An 11844-nucleotide genomic window follows, 5' to 3' on the forward strand; every position below is an offset into this window, starting at 1 on the left:
CTTTCAGAAAGACATCTACTGTGATAAAGTCTACTCTCCACAATCAATTATTGTAAATTTAAATGTTATCAGGAAATGATCAGACAAGAGAGGGTTTTCAGGAAACACTGTTAAATGTTCAGTTTCTATGCCATACGTATGCCTTATATCAGTGCTCCTGGACTATTAATGGGTTTAATTTAGTGGCTTGGAATACTAATCCCCAAAGGTCTGTTACTTTTAAAAGGGTGAAGCAAACTGTAAGACCTCTTTATGCTTTATTAATATTCTAATTTTTACTTTTACTGTTTCACAAATGGATAAAAAGGCAATGTTCACAATTTAGACTTTTTTAATGCAGGATATTTTATTAGATCAATTTAGCAGGAGCAATGCAAAAGCCAGAAAGTCCAAACAAACAAAAGCAAAACCCACAGAATTAAATTTGTTGATTTATACTAATCAAAATAACCTACTCTGATCTAAAGCTCAGTGTGTTCTGGTCTTTGAAAGGAGAGAGATTCCAGAAGAGATGGGCACATACAGCGCTGCTTATCTCAGTGTTCTGTGTTGATTCAGTAAAAAGGACTAGATGTTACAGTCCCTGATAATGCATAACAATCCAACAGAAAAGCAGCATCCTTTTGATATTAATTATCGCAGGAATACAGTGGAAATCCAAATCTTCTCAAGTTTACAATCGACTGGACAACAGTGGAAAGTCTTAGAAGTTGTAATCAAGCAGGAAAACAATTGAAATACAAATCCTTGAATCTTGAATTTATAACCTAACATAGCAAAAATGAGCAGAGAAAAAGTCAAAATCTGCAAGTCCACATTTTGGGCAGTGATCGATCCCTCTGATGTCTCTGCTGGAATTTTCAACAGTGAACTTCTTTGATTCAACATAATACAATTTCTCTTATTCAGAATCATATATAGTAAGTAAGTAAAATTTTATTTGTATAGTACTTTTCAAGACAAAAATCACAAAGTGCTTCACAGAAAAGCTAAAAGCTAAAAACAGAAATAAACCAAAAGAAAGTTTAAAAAATATAATATATATATATATATATATATATATATATATATATATATATATATATATATATTATTATTATTATATATATAATGATATAACGCATCATTATATAGTATATAATGATGGGTTGGTGACAGATAATAACACAAACTTCAGACATTACAATAATTTTCATTACTTAAACAAATTTCTCATTTAACATATTTATCAGACTTGTACTTTGATTATATCTTTGATCAGGACTAAAGATGACTATTAGCAAAACCACATATAGACTTTATCATAGCACATTTAAAAGTGATACAGAAAATCATAGCACTTTTTAAAAGTGCTATGATTTTTATTTTATTTTTTCTACAGCCTTTTATTTTATTTTTTTTACTTTTAAAATAAAAGGCTGGATGTTAAGACCTTTTATCCTGCCTCAGATGTGATGAGAGGTAAGCTGGGGGAGACTACAATCTCTCTCTGTCCCACCCCAAAAACAACTACAATACATCTGCAGATGTGATGCACATTCAAATATGATGATTAGGGAACCTACACGTTAGTGCCCTCTTTGTTTTCTTTATTTTTTGTAAATCTTTTACACATGCCATCATATGCATACTTCACCCCACTGCGGACTGCTTCATTGACCTGACATATCTTTCCCTTCAGCTTCTGAAACTTCTCTGTGTCTCCATTTTCTTTCATCTTCTCAGTCAGGTAGTCCAAGTGGACATAAGTGGACACTGAATCAACTTTCAAAGCAATTTCACTGAGTGTTTCAACATGTTGGAAAACCATGTCAATCCACTTTTCCTTGTCTGCTTCAAGATTATCAATTTCTTTTTGGAGATCATCCAAAATCGCAGATGCCTTCAAAGATGCTGCTTTGTTCTTGTCATACTTCTCCTTTACACCTGTCAGGGTTTTCTTAACTTTCTTTACCTTGTTCACATATCTCCATTTTTCTTTTACATGAGCTGATGCAAGACACTTCCTGCTACAAACAGTGCAGCGTCCTCCTTTCATGACCTCACAGTGTGCTGGTTTCCAGGCCACTGTGCATCCAGGATAGTGACAGGTCTCCTCACACAATCGGCAGCAGACAGCTGCTTCATAAAAAAACAGTCCCCACATCCCAGTAGAAATCGACTCTTTGTGTTTGTATGGCTCATTAACTTCTATTTCAAACTCTGCATTCAGCTTCATTTGTTGTTCATGCTTCTTCACAGCTTGCTGAATCTCTTTGATTTCTCTCCGTTTCAGCTCGATCAGCTCAATGCGGTCTTGCAGGTTTTGGATGCAGGCTGTCAGTCTGATGTGTTCCTTTATAACTTCCACAGTTTTCTCCAGTTTTTGAGGAGCAGTATTTTTCAGAAAATCTGTTAACTTTGCAATTCCACATGCTGATGTTTTATCTGGAGCATCAGGGTATCCTGGCTGATTCCGGACTTCATGCTGGTAGTTATCAAGCAGGAAGTGAACAGGCTCATTATTCTCATTTTGTGCACATTCAATGTTTGTAGCTTTAAGAGCTTGAAAAACATTTTCAGGTCTTCTTCCATTTGAGTATGTGATGAGGAGAACAATGTGTTTCGCTATGTCATTTCCAAACAGAGACATTATTGAATCGAAGATGTACAGGAGGCGGTCACTCACTCGGCATTCAGTTGCCTTCACTACCAAACCAACTGCATCAATTTCATGAACTCCATCCTGCGATCGAAACAAGTCAAATAATCTTTGACTGATGATGACATCACGTTCAATCCCTTTGGTGCTTCCATATCCAGGTGTATCAATGATGGTCAGAGAGTAGGGCAGAGTTTTACCTTCAAAACCAAAGATCTCGTACACGATCACATCTGAAGTCTGACTTTCTGACTGACTTCTCCTCTCATCCTCTACGATCTCAAACCAGACTTCATCCTCCCACTTCACTCCCATGGTGTAGTTGAGCAGAGCGTTGATCAGAGTAGATTTTCCTGCTCCTGTTTCTCCCACAAGTAAGATGGTTTTATTTCTCTTTTCTGGATGTTTTTTACCAAAAGTAACTTTTTTCAGAGGTCCACTCATGTCCGTCTTTGCCATTACCCTATAGCGAATAGGAGGTCTTTCAGAGACCCTATCACACATTGAAATAATGTGCTTGAACTTTGATGAGCCAGTATTCCTGTCATAAAAGAAATACAACAGAGCAGAAGCATCATTAGACTGTAAGTGCTAAGTGGGTGGGCAGTTTTTCTTACTGTTTCAATTTTTAATTCCATTTTATTTACACAGCACCAAATCACAACAACAGTCACCTGAAGACACTCTATATTGTAAGGTATCCCCTACAATAATACATAAACCTGCTTTTATTGCTCTTAGGCATGAACATAATACAATGGCACGCCACTGATTTTACATTTTAGGACAAAAAAAATTCTGCTGGGATATGTACACGTTTAAAGAGACCAGAAAGAATAAATATATTATAAGGCTCTCAAATCTATCAGAATAATCTGAAAACTGTTTCTAAATCAGTAAACTTGCTTAATCAGGGCCTCACAGTGTTCTGGTTTCCAGGCCATTGTGCATCCAGGATAGTGACAGGTCTCCTCACACAATCGGCAGCAGACAGCTGCTTCATAAAAAAAACAGTCCCCACATCCCAGTAGAAATCGACTCTTTGTGTTTGTATGGCTCATTAACTTCTATTTCAAACTCTGCATTCAGCTTCATTTGTTGTTCATTCTTCATGATTAAGCAAGCTAAAGGCACATTTCATCACTGCCATATTTGCATTGAAAATTATGTTTCTGTTTTTTCCCTCTATGATATTTGATGTCTTCCATGTGTTCTGTGTCAGGCACTGCTGCAGAGTCAACTGTATTAAATAATCAGCTGCTGTTTATCTAGGCTTTAATATTTAACAGACCAGAGCATATATTAATGAAATATGTCATTCATAACTGTAACATTCTGGACAGTGAAGTAAGTTGAACAAAAAGAGAATTGTACCCTGCAGTTGTCTTCTATTGCACTACACTACATGCTATAGTAACATTTATTTTCCGCCAAACAACATATTATATAATCATTATTTTCTGGTTCTCACTCTGGTCTACAAGAATACACTTTTTTGTCATTTTGCTTCAGTAACAACACCGCAGTGGATTTTAAATTAAACACCAAGATACAGGGAGTGCAGAATTATTAGGCAAGTTGTATTTTTGAGGAATAATTTTATTATTGAACAACAACCATGTTCTCAATGAACCCAAAAAACTCATTAATATCAAAGCTGAATGTTTTTGGAAGTAGTTTTTAGTTTGAGCTATTTTAGGGGGATATCTGTGTGTGCAGGTGACTATTACTGTGCATAATTATTAGGCAACTTAACAAAAAACAAATATATACCCATTTCAATTATTTATTTTTACCAGTGAAACCAATATAACATCTATAACAAATATACATTTAAAAACAAAACAAAAACAAATCAGCGACCAATATAGCCACCTTTCTTTGCAAGGACACTCAAAAGCCTGCCATCCATGGATTCTGTCAGTGTTTTGATCTGTTCACCATCAACATTGCGTGCAGCAGCAACCACAGCCTCCCAGACACTGTTCAGAGAGGTGTACTGTTTTCCCTCCTTGTAAATCTCACATTTGATGATGGACCACAGGTTCTCAATGGGGTTCAGATCAGGTGAACAAGGAGGCCATGTCATTAGTTTTTCTTCTTTTATACCCTTTCTTGCCAGCCACGCTGTGGAGTACTTGGACGCGTGTGATGGAGCATTGTCCTGCATGAAAATCATGTTTTTCTTGAAGGATGCAGACTTCTTCCTGTACCACTGCTTGAAGAAGGTGTCTTCCAGAAACTGGCAGTAGGACTGGGAGTTGAGCTTGACTCCATCCTCAACCCGAAAAGGCCCCACAAGCTCATCTTTGATGATACCAGCCCAAACCAGTACTCCACCTCCACCTTGCTGGCGTCTGAGTCGGACTGGAGCTCTCTGCCCTTTACCAATCCAGCCACGGGCCCATCAGGACTCACTCTCATTTCATCAGTCCATAAAACCTTAGAAAAACCAGTCTTGAGATATTTCTTGGCCCAGTCTTGACGTTTCAGCTTGTGTGTCTTGTTCAGTGGTGGTCGTCTTTCAGCCTTTCTTACCTTGGCCATGTCTCTGAGTATTGCACACCTTGTGCTTTTGGGCACTCCAGTGATGTTGCAGCTCTGAAATATGGCCAAACTGGTGGCAAGTGGCATCTTGGCAGCTGCACGCTTGACTTTTCTCAGTTCATGGGCAGTTATTTTGCGCCTTGGTTTTTCCACACGCTTCTTGCGACCCTGTTGACTATTTTGAATGAAACGCTTGATTGTTCGATGATCACGCTTCAGAAGCTTTGCAATTTTGAGACTGCTTCATCCCTCTGCAAGATATCTCACTATTTTTGACTTTTCTGAGCCTGTCAAGTCCTTCTTTTGACCCATTTTGCCAAAGGAAAGGACGTTGCCTAATAATTATGCACACCTGATATAGGGTGTTGATGTCATTAGACCACACCCCTTCTCATTACAGAGATGCACATCACCTAATATGCTTAATTGGTAGTAGGCTTTCGAGCCTATACAGCTTGGAGTATGACAACATGCATGAAGAGGATGATGTGGACAAAATACTCATTTGCCTAATAATTCTGCACTCCCTGTATAATTGAAGTGCAGACACCCAGCTTGCTTCTGGATGTAGTGTTTTGAGTGGGAGAAACATTTCATCAATCTTATCAAAAGTACATTTATCTTGAGTCCGTGCTCTGTACTAATGGCCAATAACCATTAGTCATGAGAACTCATCCAAGAGTCCTGTAGAAGTAATTTGGACGAGAGACAAAACATAATTCCTACTGAAAAAGTAACCTCTAGATGAACAGCTCTAGAAGTACAGATCAGTTTTCTCGGATATTCTTACCTGTATCATTGCGTAAGTATCAAATAATTGCATTAACTGTTCAGGAATTTCAACGATTTTTTCATGTTGTGAGTTCAAGTGGAAAGAGATAGCAAATGCAAGTTTAATGCTTGCAATCAACTCTAGATCTTTTATCTGCAGAATGTTATGAAATAACAAAGGAATAGGCCTTTTGTTAAACCCCTTGAGTGACAGCTGAAAGTCTGAAAATCAATCAAATATTGACAATACTTAAAATGCACTGGGTGGCGTTCAGTGATAAAATTACAGAAGAAAAATTAAGTATTTGTTTAAAAATAGGAGTGGGTTTCATATTTGAGCCATTGCATTTGACCAGGATGCTTGCTGGGTACTCCTAGGTGAGGAAGATAGGGCATGTCTAACTGGTGTCGCCCTGGAAGACACTAAAAAATACATACTAATATGTTTTAGTGCAAAATTTTATTTAAAATATAATAATTGCTATGTTTAGACCAATCGTCAGGACTACTCTTTAAATTGATATTTTTTTAAACAGCAAAAGTTTCCATACTTTTGTTTTTTGTACATACAGTTGTCTGGGCATCTCTGCTTACATTACTGCCCAAACAAGTGTTAGAAAATGGATTGTTTGCTGCTAAACAAAGTGCCCACTTTGATTAGTAGTTAACAGGCTCCGGGACGTAGTCGGTGTGTCCGGTCTGGGTTTGAAGTGGTTTCAGTCATACCTCTCCTACAGATGTTTTAGTGTTTTTGCAAATCAGTTTATGTCACATTCTAAGGATCTGACATATGGGGTACTGCAGGGTTCAGTTCTGGGTCCTGTTCCTTTTCTTTTGTACATGTTACTCTAGGACTTATAATTAGGCAGTTTTAAAATCTCGGTACTGACTTTTAAAGCTTTGAATTGTGATGCCCCTGCCTCCATTTCTGAACTTTTAGAACCCCACGCTCCCTTTCACAGCCTGAGATCATCTAATCAAAGGCTGTTGGTAGTCCCACAAACCAGAGGAGATAGATCTTTTAGAGCGGTGGCCCCTAGGTTGTGCAATGCTCTCCCTCCATCAGTACGTTGCCTTGATTGTATTTATTCTTTTAAAAAGCAGCTTAAGACTCATTTATTTAGATTGGCTTTTAATTAGATTTGTGCTGTATGTTTGATTATTGATGTATTTTATGTATTTCTGTTTTTATATTACTGTGAAGCACTTTGTGGATTTTATCCAGTGAAAGGTGCTATATAAATAAATTGGTTTGATTTGATTTAATTAATCTCATATTACTCACATTGTCATGATAACTTGTAAAAGGAGCTTTATTCTGCAACAATTGCCTGTAGATAAAAACAACAACAACAAAAACAAACAGTTCAGTCAGCTACAAGATATTAATTGAAAGGTGTCTGTATTGGATGAATTTTATCATTAATAACAACTACATTTACTATAATTTCACTAAGCTATATTTTACGGAGGAACAACACCTACAGTGTCTTGGTAAAGGCAACAAGATAAATTAGTTTTGCTGAAATCACCTTTTTACCGTCTTGAAAACTTTAATGGCTTACACTTGAAATGATTTTTACCTGTGTTGTTGGCTCAGTTTAAGGACTAGCAGCAAGCATTCAGTGTTTTTACAGTCTTCAGCAGAGAAGAGACCACACAAATTCTCCTTTCTCCAGTAATCTTCTTTTGTTGTTCTGCTTGTGTCACACTTTTTCTTTTCACATTTTAACAAAAAGAACCAATGAACTGCTCATCATCCTGTACACAGAGAAAAAAAAAAAGGAAACCAAGGAAAAATTAGGTTGACCTGCAGCAAAATAAAACTGTAGAAAGTAAACTTTCGGCACATACACACTAACATATTTTACTGCAAATTTTCATTTAACATGTGACAATTACTATGTTTAAACCAATCATCTGGACAATTCTGAAAATGCAGACTTTTTGAAACAGCAATTACTCAGTTGTAGTTTAGGGTTGTTTTTCAGACTGGCAGAATCAGGGGCCTTTGGAAATAGTGACACATATACAATGGTTTACTTTACAGTGAATTTTGCTTTGTGGTTTTCCATCCTTTTGTTTCTTGTGTGTGTACATAAATTGTTAAGTACTAATCGTAATATGAAAAAAAAAAAAGTCTCCAGTGCTCCATAACATTGAAATGCAAGTCAAACAAAGATTGGTCCTCAATTATGGGCTGGACAATACTGATAACTGAAATAAACAAAAGTAAAAGTGAATTAACGTTTACATTTTTTAAAAAGTAATGTGACAGTAAAAATATAAATAACTAACATGAAACCTGTGTGAAATTCTTATTATTGTGGTGAGTCAGCATGAAATGAACAGAGTGAACTAAAGATTTGTGTAGAAAAAGGAAATTGCACTCGCCACTGTTGTTGAGAGAAACCTGATGGACTCCGGTGAGTCTTCTTTTAGAGACTGTGAGATTATTATATTATCTTAGACCCCTAATTAAAGATGGTGAAATCATTATGTAGTTTTAGTTTGCATTATTCTCCTGACTTAGAAGAGGTGATAACTATTACAGTTATTAAACTGATTTGTATTACATTAGACTGCTGATTTATTGTGAATGAATGATATTGTTTTATGATGCATTATACTGCTGAGGTATAAGACATACTGAGTCATCGCCTTATTTGTTTGATTAGAAAAGAACAGAACATACTGCACAGGAAGCCAAGGTCATAACTTAGGCTCACTGAGAGAGAGAAACAATGTGAATGTTTAGGTTTTATGACTAGGTGGAGGGGGGCTGAAGCTATAAGAATGGGAGGAATGCTCAGACACTTCAGGCGGACACCATCCTGCGCTACTCTCCGGACGGTTTATGCTCAAAAGTGTTGTATGGAATAATAAGATTTGTATGGAATAAAAGATTGTTGATTGAGCATTTATACACCGAGTATTGTCCTTCCTTCAGCCCAAAGATCAAAAGAATTGGGAGGTTTTAACAAGACAAACAGGACTCAACTGCAGCTCTGCTGCTGCTCTCTCACACTTTTACTTTCACTTCTCTAAAATTACCTTGAACTTCTTTTTTTCTGGTGTTGCTCCACCTCTTCTTGCAGCTATTTGTCTGTGTTTCCTGCCTCTCCCTTTACAGGAATCTGCCAGTTTATATTTAGTGATGTGCGCAGCAAGTGAGAGGAGTCAGGAGTTTGGGTGAAATTCAGAAGAAACTCACAGGATTTCCTTTTTCTGCACCAAACTAAAAGCTTCGGGTGGCCACTAAACTATGATTTTGTTAACCCTGAAATTTTTCTTATCTAAAAAAAAAGTTAACTTAAACTTTTAGTCGTATGTGACATAAATTCTCACACAGTTCTCCATTGCTCTGCAAAGACATTACATTTGTGCAACTTAATTGCATGTTGGAGGTATTTCTGCTCTTTTTTGTGATCAGTGTTATGGTTATAATGCATTGTGCATATTACACAGAAGACTTGTCTGAAAAGCAATAAAGCAATGCAGTGTATTACTTACTCGCCGGAGAAAGTAATTCAGTATGCTACTTGTTACATTACCTTCATATAACTTTGTAAAATGTCCTAAAACCACAGTCACACAATTACCAGTGAATAGTATAAACATATAGGCTATAGTTCCAAACACCAACACAAATTCCTACTATAATGAGTACACACGTGGTGTTTTTCACAGTATTCAGGTATAACACAAAGATGAAAACCAGCACTAAGAGACTTTAAAATGATCTCCACAGTGATTCAACTGTAGAAACATGAACAAGTAGAAACAAAGGCTGCAGTGACTGCTCATTACTGGGGTTTTTTTTTTTTTACCTTTTGAAGTTTAGGGTCTGTCTGATGGGCTGACGTCAGCATTCACTGAGCTTTAAGAGAGGGATCTTAAAGCTCAGTTATGTTAAACATGATGTTAACACTAACCTTGTTGGTTTGCTTAGCATTAGCATGATGTCAGGGCAGATGCTCATTAAGAGCCAAAGTTGTGTTAACGGTATGATGCATTTGTTTCTGTACTGAATACAACTTCCACTTTACCATTGCGCTCTCTTCCTTTTGTGCAATAAAAATAAAAGTAATGTCCATATCCAGTTTGCAAGCTGTGCTGTTATTTTCCTCCTCCTGCACACAAATTGAAATCAGTTGATTGTAGCTCAAGTGCAAGTGGAACTGGTTGGATCAATAGGCAAACAGCCTAACAAGGAATTAGATCTTTCTCTACAAGAACCAGTTTTCGATTCTAATCCCTAGTGATTATTCAGCATGAAGTGAACAGAGTGCACTGAAGATTTGTGTAGAAACAGGAAAAGTGTTCAGCTGCACTCACCACTGTTGCTGAAAGAAACCTGATGGACTCCAGTGAATCTTCTTTTAGAGACATACAGGAGTTGACTGCTGCTCTGCTGCTGCTCTCTCTCACTTTTACTTTAACTTCTGGAAAATTACCTTGTTTTTCTGGTATTACTCCAGCTCTTCTTGACGCTGTTTATTTGTGTTTCCTGCCTCTCCCTTTACAGGAATCAGCCATTTTATACTCAGTGGCTTTGTGCAGCAAGTGGGAGGAGTCAGGAGTGTTGTGTGCATAAAGCTCAGTTTACTTCATTTTTTACATGTAGCTCCACCTCTTCCTGAAGCAGGTTTTTCTGGTTTTGGTGCATCTTCCTTTACAGGAACTACAGCATAATGTAATATCTTAAGTCAGCAGTCCCCAACCTTTTTTGCACCACGGACCAGTTTATGTTCCACAATATTTTCACAGACTGGCCTTTAAGGTGTCGTGGATAAATGCAACAAAATAAAACCAGTACTGGTAACAAAAAAAGAAGATGTATTCATAACACACGAGAAAAGACACAGGGAAACCAAGTTAATGATAAAAACTATTTTAAAAAGTGATAAAAACAAGTAAAAACCCTGAAAACCATAAATTTCACACCCAAGCCTCAACTCTCGCAGCCCGCTACCAAATGACTAACAGACCGGTACCGGTCCATAGCCCAGGGGTTGGGGACCGCCATCTTAAGTATCACAAACAGATATTAATAAATAAATACATAAAAGACTCTAGAGATTGCATATAATTCTTAATCTTAGCAGTCGACCCCACAAGAGGCTGGCTACCCTGATACAAGTCAAAGGCATGGTCACAGGCACTGGGGAAAGCCTTCATCGCGTCTGTCCCAATTCGAAGGCTGCTCCAAATGCGGCTGACACATACATCCTTCATTTCCCCAGATTTGAAGGATGGGTCGGGTATATCCTTCATGGCCCAAACTATCGCAAAATTCATAGCTGTGGAACCTTTTTTTTGGAAAAAAAGGTGGATGGCTGAAGTGGGGCAGCCGAAGAGTAAACTTTTAAAAGTACTGAATATTATGTCGCCTATTTATGTGCAAATGTTTAGTAACAAAGAACATTAAAACATCACTGTTGGCCTCATGTCGGCAAAGGTATGTGAAATTAGTGATTTTAGCACTTTCAGCGTCAACTTAAAAGCTTAAAGCCTTTACTTTAAAAAGTTGACCTTAATCATACAGAGAATGTGATCATTTTATGGATGATTAAAGTCAGTCATATATCCACAAACACAACAAGCTGTAAGTCAGTGATGCTGCTCAGTTTGCAGTCCTGAATATCACGGCACAAGCAGGATTCACTGCACTGTTAATGTTAGCTATGTTATATTGCTGCCTCTGTTCAGTGGTGTTGAGCCAAACAGATTTTAATGTGTGTTTGAACGAGCTGACGGTTCACTCGTTAAACTGAACGAAAGATACTTTATTCATAGGAGTCACACATGTGTCCACTGCACCATCTGGGAACTCTTCTTGTTTAGCACTCGTAGTTTTAGGGTTTCCTCACCTGCTAAATCTC

The 11844-nt window shown here is 37.4% G+C and overlaps 1 protein-coding gene across 1 annotated transcript; it reads right to left on the bottom strand.

The window, feature by feature from the left end:
- Nucleotides 1–326: 326 nt before the first annotated feature.
- Nucleotides 327–10489, bottom strand: LOC143414331 (uncharacterized). Its single transcript, XM_076878486.1, has 4 exons — nucleotides 10298–10489; nucleotides 7543–7720; nucleotides 7245–7290; nucleotides 327–3182 (listed from the first exon to the last, which is right to left on the bottom strand). Exons 3-4 carry the CDS (start codon nucleotides 7250–7252, stop codon nucleotides 1562–1564), a joined length of 1629 nt encoding a protein of 542 aa, XP_076734601.1. The 5' UTR covers nucleotides 7253–7290; nucleotides 7543–7720; nucleotides 10298–10489; the 3' UTR covers nucleotides 327–1561.
- Nucleotides 10490–11844: the final 1355 nt, after the last annotated feature.

This window comes from Maylandia zebra, linkage group LG20 (genome assembly GCF_041146795.1).
Source record: "Maylandia zebra isolate NMK-2024a linkage group LG20, Mzebra_GT3a, whole genome shotgun sequence".
Lineage (NCBI taxonomy): Eukaryota > Metazoa > Chordata > Actinopteri > Cichliformes > Cichlidae > Maylandia > Maylandia zebra.